The sequence below is a fragment of the Panicum virgatum genome, chromosome 2K (assembly GCF_016808335.1).
Source record: "Panicum virgatum strain AP13 chromosome 2K, P.virgatum_v5, whole genome shotgun sequence".
NCBI classification, from domain to species: Eukaryota; Viridiplantae; Streptophyta; class Magnoliopsida; order Poales; family Poaceae; genus Panicum; species Panicum virgatum.
Window position 1 is genome coordinate 66,878,793 of NC_053137.1, and position 21,192 is coordinate 66,899,984.

At 44.6% G+C, this 21,192-nt stretch overlaps 1 protein-coding gene across 1 annotated transcript; it reads left to right on the top strand.

The window, feature by feature from the left end:
• Positions 1-13,546: 13,546 nt before the first annotated feature.
• Positions 13,547-18,601, top strand: LOC120694782 (sodium/hydrogen exchanger 2-like). Its single transcript, XM_039978050.1, has 14 exons — positions 13,547-14,234; positions 14,360-14,478; positions 15,276-15,373; positions 15,533-15,592; positions 15,688-15,734; positions 15,837-16,031; positions 16,127-16,173; positions 16,266-16,332; positions 16,423-16,523; positions 16,626-16,727; positions 16,805-16,943; positions 17,019-17,081; positions 17,185-17,268; positions 17,754-18,601. Exons 1-14 carry the CDS (start codon positions 14,058-14,060, stop codon positions 18,063-18,065), a joined length of 1,611 nt encoding a protein of 536 aa, XP_039833984.1. The 5' UTR covers positions 13,547-14,057; the 3' UTR covers positions 18,066-18,601.
• The last annotated feature ends 2,591 nt before the right edge of the window (positions 18,602-21,192 follow it).

The following is a 21,192-nucleotide window of genomic DNA, read 5'->3' on the forward strand; positions in this document are numbered from 1 at the left end:
AGATGGACGCCATTGCTGGAGGGGATGGTCCTTGGACTTGAATCTTCGAAACCCTAGAGAGCTGCGATGGCGGCGGCGGAACAGATGTGTTCTCGAGCAAGGGAGAAGGTGGAGGTGCTACAGGGAATGTGCCAGCGGAGAGGAAGATAGAGATATTTATAACTCGTGCCCAAGGGCAGAATGGGAATTTGATGCTCTGTTTGTTTGGAAAACAGAGATTTGTTTAAACGTTGGCAATCATGACTGGAGTTAATTTTAGAGCAAAACAAATTACTCCGAAACTGGGGGGCATGTGTTGACACCGTTTTTTGACACGTGTCAAGGAAGGTGATTTCGGTGAAAGAAAGGTGGCCGATTCAAAATAAACCAAAAGATGCACAGAGTTGGAATCGGCCGATGGGAGTCCGTCCGATGGACCAGGAGAATATTCTGTGAAGATGCTGATTAGTCTGCTCTGGTACTCGGCCGATGGAGAGTTGTCGATGAAGTCAAGGAAGGAGAAGAGGATCCGGACTCTACGAAAATCTTGATGATTCGGTTGTAATATTTTAAGTAGTTTATCTTTTAGAAAGTTTTTTCTTTTTAGTCAAGTAATGTTTGCCGTAATTGGCTAGAACTTGATAGCGTTAGGCTATATATATATCAGTTGTAAGGGACCGGAAAAACTTGATACACATTCAATACAACAAACTTTGCAATTCCTTTGCACTTTTTCGGCGATTTCGCCTTTTCTCTTCTTTTTTCGACGAGTTCTTTCAAGTTGATCAAGGACGCCTCACATTCGAGCGACTTGATTTGCTGGTGAGTTTTCGTTTTACCGAGTATATTTGAGCTTTAGCTACCGGGCGCATCGCTGTGGCTTCATTCAGATCTATTCAAAAGTTATCGAGTTTATCTAGGCTTTGACTTCCGGGCGTATCACTGTCGTCTCATCTAGATTTATTCACCAATTATCGATATCGGCTAGATTTGTAGGTTTTCCTATATTTTTTGGCCATTATCACACCTGAAAACATATTAGATCGGCTTTAGGTTTTGCAGTAACACTTTTGTTATCTCAAGAGCCGGTTTAGATCTGTTTTTAGTTTACATCATCTGAGTTACACATTCGTAGCTTAGAACTTGTTACACACGCATAATCGGCTACTCAAAGCCGATTTTGTCGTCTAGTGCATCGGCTGATCCTGCCGACGCACTCGTTTATTACACGCTTGCATTTAAATATTATTTTGTGGTGTATTGTATCGGCAAAGCTTGCCGATACACCTATCTGAGGGATAATCGGAACTCCAGCCGATACACCCTCGAATTTAATGGTTACTCTATCTCCTTGTCAATCAACAGGTCAGATTGACTGGCACGCTTGGTCTACTTTTCGTGCTTGGCGAACACTTGCCCTCGGGTTCCAGTGTGTTGATTTTTGCGTCAACAAGGCTAGAATTCCTTTCTGCAATTCTTATGTACTGTTTCTTCCAACAGATCCAAGTGTGGAGGGTCTGTCCTAACTCCTCTTCTCCATCGCCTCCAGGGATCTCGAGGTCGAGGTCTTCCCATCCATTCTCGACACGGTCAACCATGACTCTAGCATATCCTTCTGGGATCGGCATGCCATGGATTGTGCCGCCTTGAACGGGGACTTCAGCAATCCCGTGAGCGACTACTTTCAGTTTTTCCCCGAGCTGATATAGAAGCTCACAGGGGGTCCTCACGGTGATGTCGTCCACAGGGTAATGTTCCGCAACCGCTTCCTCTCGATCTGCGGCTGGGTGTTCCGTTGAAGCGACGCTGCTACGACGCTGCGAGCCGATGGGCTAGTCTCCAACTGAGCCGCTGATCTGGCTTCAGGTGGCTGCTGCTGGCTAGTTGCAAGTACACCTTGGATCAAAGCAACCTGTTCTTCTAGGGTACGCACCTTCTCTGCTACTTCAGCCTTTTTTCTCTGCCGGCTTCGATAAGTCTCTATGTCGCCACTGAAGCCATGCTTCCATGGAACTACGCCCATGCCTCGCACACGTCCTGTGTGTTCCAGTGTGCCAAGTGCATACATCAGCTCATCTTTCTCTCTGTCCGACTTGAAGCTGCCTTCGGACATGGCATTTAGTGCCACTTCGAGCCTGTCAGCCGCTTCCCTTATGGCATTGCTAGTGACGAACGACCCATCTTCCATATTCAATGAGCCTCCATGAGCGTAGAAGTAATGTTTTGCTCGCAACGGCCAGTTGAAAGTCACTGGTACGATTCCACTGGCAACGAGATCATCTTCCATCTTCTGCCATTTCGGAATCACCGACGCATATCCTCCTTGGCCAAGATGATGGAAGTGCTTCTTTTTGCTCTCATTCTCTTTGGCTTGGGCTGTCTTCTTCTCGCTATCCTCGGACGACTTGTACTGCACGAATGCCTCCCAATAAGGACGTTGATTCTTGAAGTTTTTCTCAAAGTCCGGCGTGAGTCCCTTTTTAACATAATCTTTGTTCAAATTTTTCTTGAACGTCTGAAAAGCAATAGCCATCTTCTTCATGACCCAATCCTTAAACAGTTGTTCTTTGTCCTCCGGAAAGTTGAAGTGCTGTTTTACATCTGCCCATAACATTTCTTTCTCGGTCTCGGGGACGATGTCAGCATCAATATCTGTGGCTTTACTTTTCTTCCATAGCTTGAAGCTAATGGAAATGTGGTCCCTGACATAACATCCACATTGATTCACCACCGTCGTCTTCACATCCTTCGGAGACATTGGTTCTCCGTCAGGATGCAATGAAGTGATAATAGTGTGCCCCTCCATGATTTTCTTCGACCCTCGTTTCCATTTTGGTTTCCTAGTCGATCCGGATGCCTAAAAAATATGTATTTAGTACGTATTGTACTTACATACAGAATTAATGTGTATGTTTATATATATATGCACGAATTGTATATACCTCTGCACTATCATCTTGCACAGTCGTTTGTTCTGTCTGGTTATCATCGTCATCGCCAGTATCGTTAAGGTATTGGCTGCCATCGTCCTCGGCAGCATCGTCTAAGTAGTGGTGCGTGCCCGTACCAATTATATCCGCAAGAAAGGTCTCGTCATCATCACGGCGAAAGGGTTCCATTTCTTTTCCTATGTGAATCAACATATGTATGATATGCAATTTTGTACTAATTAATAATGTATAAAAAAATTACAAGTGCGCCTTCGATAATGCCGTACAACGCATACATGGACATAATTTCTAAAATTTACATCTTATACATCTTATATACAATGTGCCCTGAATTTTCTAAGAATTTCTACTAATTACACCTATTTATAGTATAGCAAACTAAAATTTACAAAGAAAATTAGAAACTCAATAGATAAAGATGTACAAGACAAAATTTACATCATATATAAGATTTTTGTACAATATCCAAAATTTACATCATATAGAAGACAAAAATACCAAATAAAACAATTTCCATAATTATCCATAATTTCTCTACACTTTCCATAATTTTCCATACATATTTCATAATTTTGCATACATTTTCCAAACTTTTCCATAATTCCTCTACATTTTCCATAATTCCTCTACATCTTCCATAATTATCCATAATTCCTCTAAATTTTCCATAATTATCCATAATTCCTCTACATTTTCCATAATTATCCATAATTTATCTAAATTTTCCATTATTATTCATAGTTTCTCTACATTTTCCATAATTTATCCTGGAAAAAAAATGTTGACATCAGCCCCCAAGAGGGCTGACGTCAGCATCCTGTAGCCGGCGCGTCACCGGGCCGGCGCACGGCGGGCGTCGGTGGTAGGGGAGGGGGGGGGGTGGCCGGCGGGCTTGTTACCCACGGTGGCGGCGGACGTGGTGAGGCGGTCGCCGGCGGCGCGTGGAGGGGGCGGCGGCGTGGCGCCTTGGAGGAGGCGCACGGCGCGGCAGCGTCGAGTAACGGCGGCGCGGAGGAGGGCGGTGGCGCGGAGGCGAGGAGGACGCCGGCGCGTGGAGCACGACGGCGCGTGGAGGGGACGGCAGCTCGGTGGCGGAGGCAGCCCGGAGCGGCGGCGGCGGCCCGGAGCGGTGGCGCACGGGGACGGTGGTGACGACGACGACGACGATCGAGCGGGCGATGCGAATGGGGGGATCGAAAATGGCTAAGTCCCCGATCCCCCCTTTATTGTAGACATTTTAGTACCGGGCCTTCTCCTCGCCCGGTACTAAACTGTCGCCACCGCAGTTTAGTACTGGCTGGAACCAGGGCCTAGTTCCAGTACCGGGCCCTGGTTCCAGCAGGTACTAAACTGCCCCAATAGGCGCGAAATTTTTTGGAGGCAGTTTAGTACCGGCTGCAACAATGGCCCGGTACTAAACGCCCAAAATGATTCTGCCTTTTTCAGTTTTGTAATTTGTTTAAATATATTTTATGTGCAATAAAATTCAATAAATGATTAAAAATAAATATATGTACTATTTTCACCATGCAAAATTATATTATTTTTGTTAAACATACGTTAATCTTAATAAGTATTAGTCTTTGCACTAAATTCAAAGTATTAACACTAAATTTCAAATTTCAATTCGTTTAAATATGTTTTATGTGCAATAAATTCAATAAAAACCTAGAAAATAGATAAATTCACTATTTAAGCACTTAATTAATCGTATTGAGTTCAAAATTTGTTATATTAGTGTGTCAAATGTGTTTTAGTGTCCAAAGTATTATACAAATGCATAAAAATGAAAAAAATATTATTGTAACTATAAAAATTAATAGTATAGTACTTTACATCACAACATCAAATCAATTGTAGGTTTACGCTCTGAACTCGTCATATTGAGTTCAAAATAAGTTTCAAATATATTACATCAATCACTTGGTCACATAAACATCAAAGTACAACATATTAATTACACATCTTTGTTTAATGGAACGTTGATAATATTTCTTTTTATGAATGTCCCTTGATCAAGATCACGACGCAAGTAAGGAGCGTCCTCTTTGGATAACAGGATGCTGGGGTCAACATCAACCGAGAATGGAGGACGGTCATCAAACTGATCAATGTCTTCTGACTTGTCCGAAATGTCTTCAACTCCAATGATTTTTCTTTTTCCTGGAAGAACTATGTGGCGTTTTGGCTCATCGTCGGACTTTCTTTAATTTCTCTTAGGTTTGCTTGCCATGTCCTTCACATAGAACACCTGCGTCACATTCTTGGCGAGGACGAATGGTTTGTCTTTATATCCAATTTTTTTGAAGTCCACTATTGTCATCCCATACCGGTCTGTCGTTACTGAAAGGACCTTAATCGCGTGATGTCGCCTAGAGGGGGGGTGAATAGGCGTTTAAAATAAATCCTACAGATTAAAACACTTAACACAAATGTCAGCTACCAACTAGTCAGACCAGTCAGACCGGTCTTACACTTAGTACAGGAAACTAAAACACCAACTGGCCAGACCGGTCCTACGCTGAACCTGCACAAACAGAGTTAGTTCTCCCTTTTACTAGCCCTAGCACAAATGCAACTTGGTGTGGTGCTTCTATAGGTGCTTACAAATATATTTCTTAGTCCTTCACACACAGAAACAACAAAACCAAGTAGATCGAAGCGGAAGCACAAAATAAAGCTAGAGCACAAGAGTGAGGCAAAACAAATGAAGATGATGCAAAGGAGACACAGAGATTTGTTTCAACGAAGTTCAGATTCACCACATTCACCACGTGTGAATTCTACTCTCCGTTGAGGAAGCTTATGGCGACCACAAGGTCAAGCTATCTCCTCCTTTCCACTATATGACCATGTGTCCTCATGGCATACGATCGCTGCTGCAACAAACTTGCCACTGCTCACCACAAGCTTGGGAGCTAGCCGCGACGCCTAGCCGTCTAGGAGGCTTCACCTCCAAGAGTAACAAATGCTTCAACTAAGTTGGCGATGCAACCACAAGTGCTCAAGCTAGGACTTATGCTCTCACTGCTCAAATGCTCTCTTAGCAAAGGTTTCACTCAACCCAACTCAAGGATCTAATCTTGATTCACTCAAATCTCACAAAGAGAGGTTGGGGAGAACTTTTCAACTAGGAGGCTTCAACTAAGTTGGCGATGCAACCACAAGTGCTCAAGCTAGGAGGCGTCTGGAAGTTATTGGGTCATCAGAACGTGGCAATCATGAGACTTTAAGTTTGTGATCTTTTTCTCTTTCATATTAATTCTTCCCTGCATATTCGAGGAGTAACCGGATGGTACCTTCATACTGTTCAAGCAATCAAACATGCTTTCATTCTCCTCTTTGCTGAGAGTGGAGCTAGCAGGACGTAAGTAGTGCTGTCCATTTTCTCTTTTCTCAGGACGTAGGTCTTCTCATTGTTTTGTTTCTTTCAAATCACGTCTTGCTTCAAGTGTATCTTTCGACTGCCCATACGTACCGAGGAATCCTAACAGGTTCACGCAAAGATTCTTCATCAAGTGCATCACATCGATTGCATTGCGAATCTCCAGGACTTCCCAATATGGGAGCTCCCATAGTATGGACTTCTTCTTCCACATTGGGGCATGGCCGTTTTCATCATTCGGAACTTGTTGGCTTCCACGGCCCTTTCCAAACATAACATAGACATCCTTCACTATCGAGAAAACACGCTTCCCATTTCAGAACATAGGTTTAGCACGAGTTTCTGGTTCCCCTTTAAAATGTTTTTCTTTTCTTCTCAAGGGGTGGTTGAGGGGAAGGAATCGACGATGACCCATGTACACGACCTTCATACAATTTTTTAGATACAAGCTGTCGATTTCTTCTAGACAATGAGTGCATACCTGGTATCCCTTATTCGACTATCCGGATAGATTGCTAAGTGCATGCCAATAGTTGATGGTAACGAAAAGCGATGCTGGCAGGTCAAATTTTTTTTGTTTGTACTCGTCCCAAATATGTACACCTTCCTCCTTCCACAGCAGCAAAAGTTCATCAACCAACAGTCTTAGGTACATGTCAATATCATTGCCTGGTTGTTTTGGGCCTTGGATAAGCACCGGCATCATCATGTACTTCCGCTTCATGTATAGCCAAGAAGGAAGGTTGAACATACAGAGGGTCATAGGCCATGTACTGTGACTGCTGCCCCACTCGCCGAATGGATTCATTCCGTCCGTACTTAAACCGAACCTTATGTTCCTTAGGTTGTTATCAAAATCTGAGAATTCTCTATCCACATTTCTCCACTGAGACCCATCCGCAGGGTGTCTCAACATCTGATCTTGCTTACGCTCTTCTTTGTGCCATCGCATCAATTTAGCATTGGATTTATTTCTAAAAAAACGCTTCAAATGTGGTATTACTGGGAAATATCACATCACCTTAGCGGGAACTTTTTTCTTTACAGGCTCCCCGTCGACCTCACCAGGATCATTTTGCCTGATCTTGTACCGTTTTGCATCACAGACAGGACAAGCATCCAGTTTCTCATATTCTTCGCCTCGATAGAGAATAAAATCGTTAGGACATGCATGAATTTTATGTACCTCCAATCTAAGAGGGCAAACAACCTTCTTTGCTTCGTATGTTGTAGAGAGCAGTTCATTCCCCTATGGAAGCATGTTCTTTACGATTCCAAGTAGCTCCTCAAATCCCTTATCGGTAACACCATTAGCTGCCTTCCACTGCATCATTTCAAGTGTGGTACCCAACTTTTTAAGCCCCTGCTTGCAATCTGGATACAATAATTTTTTGTGATCCTCCAACATCTTCTCAAACTTCTTTGACTCCTTCAAAGTTTCACAGTCTCTTTGTGAATCCACTAGAACTTGACCTAATTCATCAGGTGGTTGGTCTTCTGAAGCATTTTCTCCAGCCTCGTCCATTTCTTCAGCATCGTCCATGGGTTCATCTTCAAAGGCTCCCGCTTCATATAGATGAGTTCAGTCTGCAATATTATGATCATCATCTTCTTCAGCATCTTGTATCACAACTCCAGGTTCACCGTGCTTGGTCCAAAGAGTATAGTTATCCATGAGACCCTTTTCATAAATGTGGGCGTGTAGAGTGCTTCTCTTAGAGTATTCTTTTTTATTTTGGCAAACACGGCACGGACAACACATAAAACCTTTCGATGACTTGTGGCCCTCCGCCGCATCGAGAAAAGACTTTAGACCATTAATCCACGCCATGGTGCACCGGTCGCCATACATCCATTGTCGGTCCATCGATCTACAATTTTGAATTAATTAACAACATTATTTTACTTGTATTCATATCATTTAATTTGGCACATAACATAATGAAATACAAAAGCCATTTCTGCGAATTTAACGTTGAAATACAAAATTAATAGAAGTCCAAATTAATAGATACATTACACTACATGTTTAAATTACACATGATAAATAGAAGTCCAAATTAATATATACATTACACTACATGCTAGCTACCTAATACAAACTACTCATCATGAGATCTTTGGACCAATGCCTCGTGAACTGCCTCGCGAAGTCTTGACACGGAACGGTCATATTCCGCCAGCCCCAACTCTTCACGTCTTGCATTATATCGAGCCATCAACTCACGATCATCATCAGTACCATGCAACTCGACATTAAATTCACGATAAAATTTACGACTTTCTTTGCCAAGGGAGAATATATAAAAAGCTTTCTTAATCAAACGACGAATACGACCGCTAACAAGACCAACCCGCTCTGCAGGGTCGAACTCAAGCGAATGACCGGTGCGCTCCAATTGATTGCGTACCGCCGCCCGAGCCGCAGCTCGACGCTCAAAGGCATCATGTTGCAAAGGCATTTCTAATAAGTAATATTAATAACATGTCAATTATATGTCTCATTAAGAAACAAAATTAATTTTAGTCAACTAATCAAATAAATGTAAAAATTTGAACAAATTATTAGAATTAAAATGAAAACATAAATTATAAACCACAATTATTTTGACACTCTTCAAATCAACGCGAACACGTCGTTTCACGCCATAAGGGATGCACAATCAATGTTCGGCTTTGTTTCAGGCTCACTTTCTCTAAAACCATCGAGAAGAAAAAATGTTTGTTTCGAAACATGTCTATGTCGTTAACCTTGACCTTGCGGTGATGACACTGACATTCGGAGCTAGTATTGACATCCACGACACAGTGCGGTACAAAAGGACCCGATGAAGGATTTCATTATTAGGACCAAGACCGTACTCCTTCTTCGCGTCCTCATATATACTGCACTGCGTCGTGGGTATCGATTCTAGCTCCAAATAGCAGAGTTTTCACCGAAGGATCAAGGTTAACGACATATTCATGATCCGAAATATATATTTTTTAAACTTTTCGATGGTTTCCATATGAGCCACAATAAATATATCATTAGAGTGTCAAAATAATGCAACTAAATGCATAACAAATACCAAACTAATTAACCATGCCACTTGGAAAAAAATTGAAAAAATCCCTATAAATTATCCACATTGAAACTATCCAATACAACTTCTCCAAATTCAAGTAATGGGTTCTATGCATCTCAAATCCATCCATAAATCATAGAAAACATGCTCATTCTATATATTTCTAAAAATCACAAATATCTCAAACTACAGAGCATGAAACAAATAATAAATACCATCAAACAAGAGAGGAAGAAGTTGCAAACCTTTAGTGCACTTGGATGAGTGAAATCTCCACAAACCTTGAGAAAATGGGGCAGCACCTCTTCTCTAACTCGCAATGGGAAGAAAGACTGAGCTCGGTCAAATGGTTGGCTCGGGCTCGGGGAGGAAGAAAACAAGATGATTTATAGTGGGTGGATTAGTACCGGCTGGTGGCTCCAGCCGGTACTAGAAGTCGCAATTTAGTACCGGCTGAAGCCACCAGCCGGTACTAAATTGGCTCGGCTCCATTTAGTACCGGCTGGTGGCTCCAGCCGGTACTAAGTGGCCACCTACCCGTTGCGCCCAGTTGTCGGTGGCGCACTTTAGTGCCTGCTGGTGGCTCCAGCCGGTACTAAATGGCTCCAGGGGGTACTGTGGCTTTGGCCCGGTACTAAATATGCATGTTAGTACCGGGCCAAAGTGCGCCGATAATCTCTGCGGACGAATGAGCAGTTTGCTGGCAGTGTCAACACACATACGTACAGGCTCGAATCCGATCCTTGGCCGCGCGCATGCCTATATCAACAAGTGGAGTGGCCGCACGCACGTACGGGCACTAGCACTACATGATTCCATGCATGCATATTCCGGCCCCCGTGTCGTGCCCCCGGCCGGACAGTGTGCGAAAGCTGGCGCGGCGCTGCCCCCGCCCGTGTCCGTCAAAGGCGGCGCACCCATAAAGCTAGAGTGTGCAACTGCCCCCGGGGGCACGGGCGACGACCGGCGTAGATTCAAGAGCAGCGCCTGCTGGCTCGCTCGGGGACAACTCGGACCCATGCATGCATCTCGGTTCGCCACCACCCAAACACCCAACAATGCAATGCAAAAGCTAGCATTCCTCTTGTTTTGGGCACCGCTAGCATCCTGGCGTATCCTGTCAAAAAAATTTCATCGCGCGCAATCCGTCGCAACATTAATAAATAGCAATTGCAACACCAGAAATTAACACTTGCAACATCAAAAAAAATATGTATATAAATAACTCAGGTATTGGATTTGAGGATTGAAAAAATTTCCACCACAGCGTTAGCATCGCGTGTTTCATGCGAAACATAAAAAAACAATAATTATAACATCGGTACTTGACTCTTGCAACATGGGTCGGGGCGTTCGATTTTCTCTTCACATCGGACGCCCTAATCCTAGCATTACTACCGTATATATAATATCTGCCATCGGCCATGCCCTTGTTTAATTTTATTTAGCACCCACCAATGTCGATCGGTGTCATGCATGCCAAGTCGGTAACCCCCTTTTAATTTCCCGGCAGACTGCTAGTAATTAATAAGGGTCAGGGAACGCACGTATGGTAACTTAAACTACTGCCAAAGTTGAAGATAGATTAGAGCGGTAGTAAGTAGTAGCACAACGTATGTATACAAATGAAACTAGCGAACAACGCACATGTCCCGATTGCTGGCTCGATCGATCAAGCACGCACGCATGCATGTTCTTTGAAGTCTGAAGGTTGGCCGCATGCAGCCGATCCAGCGTCATGCTCTTGCTGGCTTCGATCAGATCATCTTCTTTTTTACACTAGGCTGCCACTAGGGTCGGATCGATCGATCTACCGACTCGGCGCGGCAGGCCACAACCAGGCAAGGTTCCATGCACGCCATTCGAGAATGAACCAGCTCGATCGAGTGGCACCCAGCAGTAGTAGTAGGAAAAGCTACCTAGCTGTCCCTCAGTCACTTTATTACTTGCCACGCCACCCGCGGATGTACTACCGCAGGTCTTGTCGTTACACAGTCAAATACGTACGTACGTGTACTGATGACCTGCAACCGCTGAAAGCCTGCTAGTAGTCAGTCAACTTATCACCCTGCGAGAGTCGAATGTCATATATATAATATAAGAGATCGATCAAAGTAATTAAATTTGGACTCTAGCTAGTCCAGGAGGCGATCGATATGATCCATCCCCGATCGTCACATCATTGATCCAGAAACGACGAAACGAGAGGCATGTGATCATCATCAGGCGGCACAGCCGGCCTTTCGTCGATCCGATCCCAGCCACAGGTGCCACATGCCCCAATCGTCGACCCCTGAGTACCCTCGCGCGCGCGTATAACTATATCTACAGCGTCAGTATAACTATATCTAACTAATTACTGAATACATATTCAGTAATAACTAGTGCGCGCGCGATTACTGAACACCATTTTACTAAACAGAACTCGGCAAGTTCACAAGCAGGGCATGTATGGGATAATTAACAAATGGGAAAACAATAATTGAACTTCTCGTAACCCAGACGACGTAATTGAGGAGCTGATCAGCTGAGTAGTAGTAATCAAACAAGAACTTTCTTGTGAGTTCTTACGCACGCAGCGGCTCTTATCCACTTTTGATGCAGCCCCATATCCATCAACACTCATCATTTCATTGGACCACCAACTGATCACGGGTGCGCAAATTAAAGACAGCTCCTAGAATGGAAGGCTAGCTCGATCTAATCGCAGTCCAAAACACGCCCGGCCGGGAACGACCGAACTGAATGGAGGCACAGAAGATTAGATAGCTTTCCCCTACATGGAAGGAACTCTTGCAGTGTAATTAAACACCAACACTTCTAAAAACGACCCTTCATCATTCCGAGAGGTCATCAGATTAAGGATGTCGAAGCTAGCTAGCTGTTCAGCTAAATCTATGATTGGAGCATGCAGATGCAGGAATGCTAGATACATGCATTTATCATGTGAATTTGTTCCCTTCGTTCTATCTTTCTCCAAAAGAAAAAAAAAGCACACCTCACGCTCTGCCCATATCATTAACCGTTTCATGATATTTGTCCAAGTTATCACACACACACACACACAGGGGAAAAATTAACAAAAAGATGATGAAAAGAAAATAAGTTCGACTATACTCCCATTACATTCTTTAATTATACTCTAACATTTTGGGTTCATACCATTAATTAATCTAGTGCGTTAGAAAGTAATAAGTTTTGCTTCTTGAAAACAAACTTTTAGCACAAGATGGAATCATTTTTTTTAATAAGTACCGGATGGAATCATCACATGCTCCCTTTCTAGCACATTTATTTGATACCTCGAGTACATTTTTTTTGTAAAACTAACTTTTAAAAAGGTTCTATCTAATACCAGAAATGATGCTAGAGGGGCATTAGGCCAGTCTCAATGAAGCTTTCATGGAGTGTTTCATGACAAACTTTTTAGCACCAGATGGAATCATTTTTTTAATAAGTACCGGATGGAGTCATCACATGCTCCCTTTCTAGCACATTCATTTGATACGTCAAGTACATTTTTTTGTAAAACTAACTTTTTAAAGGAGAGAGAAGAATGAAGTTTCATGGGATGTGAGAAGAGTTTCATCACCATAAAACTCATCTGACACAGTTATCTAGTTCTTAGTCTAGGTAACTGTGCCATGGAACTTCCACTAAGACTGACCTTAGAACTAACCTTTCTCAAAAAAAAAGGGGAGTCCGGGAGTGAGCACATGCTGACATTCACGCGCGAAAAATACAAAGTGATTAGGCTTTATACATGAGAGAGAGAGAGAGAGAGCAATCATATTCCATGGAACACCATCTTATTACAAGTTGTACCCTGTAAAGAGCATAATTGCACGCTGAATATTCAGCTCAAAACTCTGCTTAAAAGGGTCAGAAAAAAAAGAGCATAAACTCGAGCAAAATCCACCCCGTTCCAAGCTGCAAAGACGGGTGGCCGCAGTGGATCCACCTCGGCGATCCAGATCGTCACAGCCGCACAGGGTTGTCGGACAGATCACGGCCGGGGTAAATCCAATCCCAGGACCACCCGCTGCTGCTACCATTCCAACACCAAACACCGGTGCTCACCGCTCATCACCAGCCACGTATCCCTCCCCACGAGCCCCATCCGCTTTATATGCGCCAAGCCCAACCGAAATACGAAAAGCTTCCTCAGAGCGCTCGCGCGAAACCAGCCGAGAGGTCTCGAGGAGAACGAACGAAGCAGCCAGAATCCCAAGCCGATTTGGGACGCCGGCCGGCCACCTCGCCGTAGTTGCCACCCCCCCCACCCCTACTCTGCTCCTGCTCGTCTCTGAATCTTCCTCCCTCGCGGGGACTTTCCGCGGTTTCCTCGGGATTCCTTGCCCGGCCGGGAACGGCGGCGGGCGCTCACGAGGGGAAAGGAAAGAAAAGCTCCGATTTTTCTTTCCCTGCCGAGTTCGCTTCCGATTCATTCCCACTATCTTGAGCAGCAGCCTGCGCGCGGCCAGCCTCGCCGCGGGAGTTTTTCTTGGCTTTTTTGCTCGGCCAGAATTAGCCATTCCCTGGAGCTAAAGGCCGAGCTCGGCCGGGGCTAAACTTCGCATCTTCTCCGCGGCGGCCGCGGGGGAATTCGTTCTTCTCCCGTCAGTCGCCGCCGTATCTCGCTCGCCGGCCGGGGGAGCGGCGGGGGCGGCAGGCATGGGGCTCGGCTTGGTGGCGCACCTGGTGCGCCTGGGCGTGCTGGGCTCCACCTCCGACCACGCGCCAGTGGTGTCCATCAACCTGTTCGTGGCGTTGCTCTGCGCCTGCATCGTCCTCGGCCACCTCCTCGAGGAGAACCGGTGGGTCAACGAGTCCATCACCGCGCTCATCATCGTAAGCACACGCCTGCATCCAAGCAAGCTTCCGTCTTGATGCCGCTGATAATGCCACCGGCCGGAGAAGACGACGCCGGTTCTGAATTCTGATAGTGCTCGTCTTTCTTTGGCTGTGAATGACAGGGGCTGTGCACCGGCGTGGTGATCCTGCTGACGACCAAGGGGAAGAGCTCGCACATCCTCGTCTTCAGCGAGGACCTCTTCTTCATCTACCTCCTGCCTCCCATCATCTTCAATGCCGGGTAAGCCAAAACACGGCGTTCCTGCGATTGTGCTTCTTGGCGCAGACATGCTTGGCTGATCTTGATTCTGTGGCACTAGTGCTATATTAATGAGGTTAAGGTTTCGTGGGGAATCTGTGCCTGCGCACAGTAGACAAGACGAAGTGGAGCAGGCTGGTTTCGGTCTTGTTTTTTCTTCCGGGCCTAGGCCTAGCTGTCCATCTTCGCACAAATGTCTGGGTCCGGCTCATACTTGCATGTCGTATGCATTTTCTATTCCACTTCCTTTCCCTGGCAAACATGGATGTTTCTCTTTCTCTGGTCGCTCACGCATACCCTGAATTGCCATCTGTAACAGCTGATTGGAAATCTTGACTCTTATATTAGTTCCATGCACCATGCTAGTGAGACAGTGAAAAAAAAACCCTGTTTTTTACTAGTAGTACTCATATTTGCCGTCGTAGAACGACTGTACAATACGACAGGACTTAGTTTATACTCGTACCACCAATTTATCCGTCAGTAACCATAAAGGCCTGATCCTGTAAAGGGGTGGTTATTTTGTCAGTTTCTGGAACAACCCAGACCTTGATAGTCTGAGTTTGTTGGAGCATTTCAAAACCTCTTCTGGAAGTTACTGATGTAACTAGGACGGATTGACTGAAGTTGAATGTTGTGGACTCTGTGACTCCTTAGACAAAAACTGCAGTGTCTTTGTTAGAGTTCAGGAGAGGCTCCCTTTTAACAGTACATCCTTTTGCGGTTTATTCGTATAAACACACATGGTTCTCACAAATTGAAAAATATCTCCTCACCAGCTTCCAGGTAAAGAAGAAGAAATTCTTCCGGAATTTCATGACAATCACATTATTTGGTGCTGTTGGGACAATGATATCCTTCTTCACGATCTCGCTCGGTAAGTTATTTCCAAAACCTGCTTGTAACTCTCTCTTGAGTTTTACAACCTGTAACAAAGGCGGCCTTGTTATTAGGCTGGCTTTTTATATCGTGTTGTGCTGTACCACTAGCACCTTTGGGGCATGTCTAACTGTCTGATACCTGATTACTATGTCAGGTGCCATATCAATATTCAGTAGAATGAACATTGGGACGCTAGATGTAGGGGATTTCCTCGGTAAGCCATCACTGCCTTTTCCACATGATGCTCTCCCTGGATATAATGGTGTCACCATGTGAGCTTCATCTCTTTCTGCTCTGTCATAATTGCAGCAATTGGAGCGATCTTTTCTGCAACAGATTCTGTCTGCACATTGCAGGTTGGTTTTGGGAACAATCTCATGATCCTGTTAAATTCGCATCTTGAGATAAACGCAGACCATAGATAGTGTTGTATAGTGCTGATCTTGTTTTGAAAACAGGTCCTCAATCAGGATGAGACACCCCTTTTGTACAGTCTTGTATTTGGTGAAGGAGTTGTGAACGATGCCACATCAGTTGTGCTCTTCAATGCGCTTCAGAACTTTGACCTTAACCAAATTGATGTAGCCGTCGTGCTGAAGTTCTTGGGGAATTTCTGTTACCTATTTCTGTCCAGCACCTTCCTTGGAGTGTTTGTAAGTTGATTCTTAAGCATCATCTACTTTTATTATTTTACTGATTCCATGAGATTACTAATAGATCAAATTAACATTTAATATTCTATTGGCAGGCTGGATTGCTCAGTGCTTACATAATAAAGAAATTATACATCGGAAGGTCCATTCACCTAATATAATCTTTTGTTGATAAAAAGAAGATCAATGATATCACAGTTTAGATTAAATTGGTTGTTTGATGATCTATTTCAGGCACTCCACTGACCGTGAGGTTGCCCTTATGATGCTCATGGCTTATCTCTCATATATGCTGGCTGAGGTGCACCTCTGTCTAGATACAAAACGAGAATTGGATTTTTAGTATTGCAGTACTATTTTAAGTTGACTTGCTCTTCTTTGGTCTTGGCAGTTGCTAGACTTGAGCGGCATTCTCACTGTGTTCTTCTGTGGTATTGTGATGTCACATTACACCTGGCATAATGTGACAGAGAGCTCAAGAGTTACAACCAAGTAATTATACTGACTCCATTAATTTTCCCTCTACAAAGGTTCATAGAAGTTTAAATAAAAAAATACCAATCGATTTTCTTCTGACTTTTCTTATCTACTCAGGCATGCCTTTGCAACATTGTCCTTCATTGCCGAGACTTCTCTTTTCCTGTATGTTGGTATGGATGCGCTTGATATCGAAAAGTGGGAGTTTGCCAGTGACAGGTCAGTTAAATGCACATCTCACCTATAAATACCTTTTCTGTTTATGAATACTCAGATTTGTTGTTTCTGATTTGCAGCCCTGGGAAATCCATTTGCATAAGCTCAATTTTGCTAGGATTAGTTCTGGTGGGAAGAGCTGCTTTTGTTTTTCCACTGTCCTTCTTGTCCAACTTAACGAAAAAGACACCTTTGGAAAAAATAACCTGGAGACAACAGGTGAGTAATTAGTTAGACAATTTTCTGTTGAAATTACTTTTTCAATAGGATCATCTTAACTGATTTTTTTAACAGATCGTAATATGGTGGGCTGGGCTGATGAGAGGTGCCGTGTCCATTGCTCTTGCTTACAACAAGGTTTGTTTTCTTTGCCTTGTCCAACTTCACACCAGTTCCTCTTGAAGTATCTCTTAAGTTTTTTTTCCTTCTCCAAGTTTAACTCTTCCTCTTGGGATTGCAGTTCACAAGATCTGGACACACTCAGCTGCACGGCAATGCGATAATGATCACCAGCACAATCACTGTCGTCCTATTTAGCACCATGGTGAGTCATCTTGTTCCAATATTCAGCTTATCATGTAGGGTGCCCTGACATACATGCATTCTCACCCTAATGGATGCTCACCATTGATCTAACCCAAAAGGCTCCAAGTTGATTGTCACATCACACCAGTCAGGTGTCATTGGAATTAAATCTGGAAGTTTGTGGTGGTGAACAGGATCTTATCATTTCTAAATAGATAGCTCAAAGCTGACAGGAATGTGAGGTTATGTTATAAGAACCAATAAACCGGTCCCCTACTATCCTTACCCCTCCGCTTTCCTTGATGATGTTCATGTCATAGTTTTTAAATAATAATCGGAGAAATGTTTCTGCTACTTGTCCTTGATGGCAACAAGTATTTGTTTGGAAACTGGCCTGGGATTATGCCTACCAATATACCATCTAGAACTAAAGATACTGAAATCACTGAATAAGTAACCAATTTGATTCTCTGAATGTTTCTGAAACTTTGCAATGTTTACCAGGTGTTTGGGATGATGACGAAGCCATTGATCCAGTTCCTGCTCCCTGCCTCCAGCAACACTGTCGCCTCCGAGCCTTCGTCGCCCAAATCCCTGCACTCCCCTCTGCTGACGAGCATGCAGGGCTCCGACCTCGAGAATGCCACTGCTAGCATTGTCAGACCGTCCAGCCTTCGGATGCTCCTCAGCAAGCCGACCCATACCGTCCACTACTACTGGCGCAAGTTCGATGACGCGCTGATGCGGCCCGTGTTCGGCGGCCGTGGCTTCGTGCCCTTCTCCCCCGGATCACCCACCGAGCACAGTGGACGGTGAACACTGCCAAGATAACAAAAACTGACACGAGAGGAGGACATTTTCTGGTGAGTAGAGTTTGGCTGCTGATAGTCAGATGACGAAGCTTATGTTATTCAGAACTTCAGATGGTGTAGTCCCTCAGCAATGGTGAAGAGGGACCTTCAGCTTATGGTTCAAATGGAGGGTTAGTTGGTTTGGATCTGCAGGATAAAGACGTTGAGTCCTGAAAATTTGGGGTTTTGAGTTATGCATAACAAAGGCTGTAAATTTTGTAGATAATATAAAAACACCCATTTTTATCTCTTATATATGGTGTGTAGCTAGCGGATTATGTTTTGAATGTGGATGGGCCGAAATTCTGGCCCATGCGCTTGGATGGGTCAGTAATATGAACTAAAAATTCGGGCCCATAGGAGGAGCTGGCCTCCTCCGTGTAATTGTAGTTTCCCTTTTGTTCAGATTTTGAAATGGGTTTGGCGTGTCAGATGACTGATCGTGTGGTTGGATGGGACGACAGAACATAAAATGGAAGTGAAGATACCAGTTGCGAGTTACCTGTCTTTTTTATAATTATGAGTTACCTGTCTTTTTCTCTCTCTTTTTTTTATAATTACGGAGCTACCTGCCTTTCTTGAAAGTACAACTACTGCAAACTTTGTTTTTACATTTGATGATGTCAGAATGTTCTGGTGTGTGATTTTGTGAATCTTCATGTTGAGAATCAGAATTAGTACACACATTGACACGGTTTCAAGTTGCATCTTGTCAACATCAAAATAATTCATCCGTTAAGCTCTGTCCTGAATAAGGGGTCCTTTGGTTCGTGGGTGAACCGCGGGGAGAGCGAAGGAAAATTTCCTCAGGAACGAGCTGACGTCATCATCCCTTTGGGCTTCGCAGAAAACGTTTCGGAGGAATCGCAGAGGGAAAGGATTGGCTCTCACTGTACACGCAGGAAACGAAAAATTCACGGCGACTTGATGTTCCGCGCCTGGGGAAGGAAACGAGTGCCCGGCGACGGAGGCACAGGGAAAGAAAAGGAAGAGGAAAGGATACGGGTGCCTTCCTATTCCTGCGCCGGCTCTTTCCTATTCCTATCCTACGTTTTACCAGCGAGCCAAAGGACCCCTAAGCCACAGAAGACAGCATATAAGACCCTTTAGGGGTCCTTTGGCTCGCTGGTAAAACGTAGGATAGGAATAGGAAAGAGCCGGCGCAGGAATAGGAAGGCACCCGTATCCTTTCCTCTTCCTTTTCTTTCCCTGTGCCTCCGTCGCCGGGCACTCGTTTCCTTCCCCAGGCGCGGAACATCAAGTCGCCGTGAATTTTTCGTTTCCTGCGTGTACAGTGAGAGCCAATCCTTTCCCTCTGCGATTCCTCCGAAACGTTTTCTGCGAAGCCCAAAGGGATGATGACGTCAGCTCGTTCCTGAGGAAATTTTCCTTCGCTCTCCCCGCGGTTCACCCACGAACCAAAGGACCCCTTACTAGTACTTTTCTAGCACACTCTTGGGCAAGCCATGCGTTGGCATCTAGATATGCAAAGATTTTCCTACCAGAAGCGCATGCACCCAAATCACTCCCACCGAACCTTGCACTGAACAAGAATCGAGGGGCACACTGACACGTTCTTGTTGATCACTGAAACCACTTCCCCAAACAATCTAGTGACGGCCTGGTACTTCAGAGTTGAGATTGATGGCTAGAGATCATGACAAGTTTGCAATATACTAGAGAGCATATTGTGTTAATCCAAAGAAGACAAGATATTTTTTTTTGCAATATACGGTTGTAAGCAATGTCTTTGTATCTTGATGGCTGTTATTACCATTTTCTTTCGAAAGACCCGGACAGCTTCCGGCATGTATTAATAAGGAGAAAGCATTTTACATGAAAAACCTATTTAGAAAGGTTCTAAATAGGCGGAGCATCGGAAAGCTCCCAACTGAAAAGAAAGCAAAAGAGATTACTCGCTACTTGGATTCACAACTAAAGCGGCTAGGCGTTTTGCACCCGCCTGGCACCACAGTCTTGCTTCATCCTTGGTTTCCTCAACTAACCTTGCAACTGTCTTCTCCGTGTTGTTGAAAACACGAGCATTCCGTTCCTTCCAGATGGACCAAGTCACCAGAATCGCAAGTGATCGTGATCCTGCTGCCAAAGTCGAGCTAGAGTCGCCTGCCAGCCCATGGAACCAGTCCATTAACGTGTCCATTGCGTTCCAATTTGTCGGGTCCAAACCTGGAGAACCGACCCATGAACTGACCTCTGCCCAGATCCTCCTTGACTCTGCACATTCCGAGAAGAGATGTTGCGCAGTCTCCAAATTACGGTAGCACAATGGACAGAAGTATGAGTTTGGCCATTCCCTCATGAGAAGTCTATCCGCTGTCCAAACCCGATTCTGGAGAAGCAACCATAGGAAAAATTTGCATCTTGATGGAGCCCATACATGCCAAACCGTTTTGGGGTACAGAGAGGACGCACCCCCGTCGAACTGCATCAAGTATGCAGATTTTGCTGTGTATTCACCTGACGCAGTCCACGTCCAAGTGATTGTATCCTCCGCTGCACTAGAAGGATCAAAATGGGCTTCCTCGACAAGTGTCCATAGTTGCACAAACTCAGAGATCAGGCCAACAGTGAGGTCGTGAGAAACGTCACGTACCCACTGATCATTGGTCATTGCTTCAAAAACGGTTCTATTTTTCCTTTTGCTGTGACTGTAAAGGTCTGGGAAAAGTAGTGCTGGTGAAGTGCCATCAATCCAACTCGACGTCTGTTGACAGCCAAATTTGGCATCTGCTAAGGCCGACCGGTCTGACCGGTCGAGCCGGCCGGTCAGACCGGTCGGGTCTGTGCAGTCCGAGTAGAATTAGGTTTTTTGTAAAGAGTCCTCATGTAATCCTACTCGTGAAGGGGTACGTCTTCCCCGGCCTATAAATATAAAGGCTAAGGCCGATTGAGGTTATTCCCAATCGAATCAATCAAAATATCGCATTACTTTTACCTCTCAAACCAGTCTTTTCCAACCCTGGATTGCTTTCTTCCTTCGTCCCGGCGGCGTTTGAAGACGTTCTGAGTGGCCTGCCGACCTCAGAGCAACCCTACGATCACGAGCTCCGACGGAGTCCCTCCCGAGCTCG

Excerpts from the sequence above, each read along its gene's own strand:
- LOC120694782 (XM_039978050.1), top strand. The coding sequence starts at position 14,058 with ATGGGGCTCGGCTTGGTGGCGCACCTGGTGCGCCTGGGCGTGCTGGGC. Across the intron at positions 14,479-15,275 it reads CCCATCATCTTCAATGCCGG|CTTCCAGGTAAAGAAGAAGA; the intron begins GTAAGCCAAAAC and ends TCTCCTCACCAG. Across the intron at positions 16,524-16,625 it reads AGCTCAAGAGTTACAACCAA|GCATGCCTTTGCAACATTGT; the intron begins GTAATTATACTG and ends TTATCTACTCAG.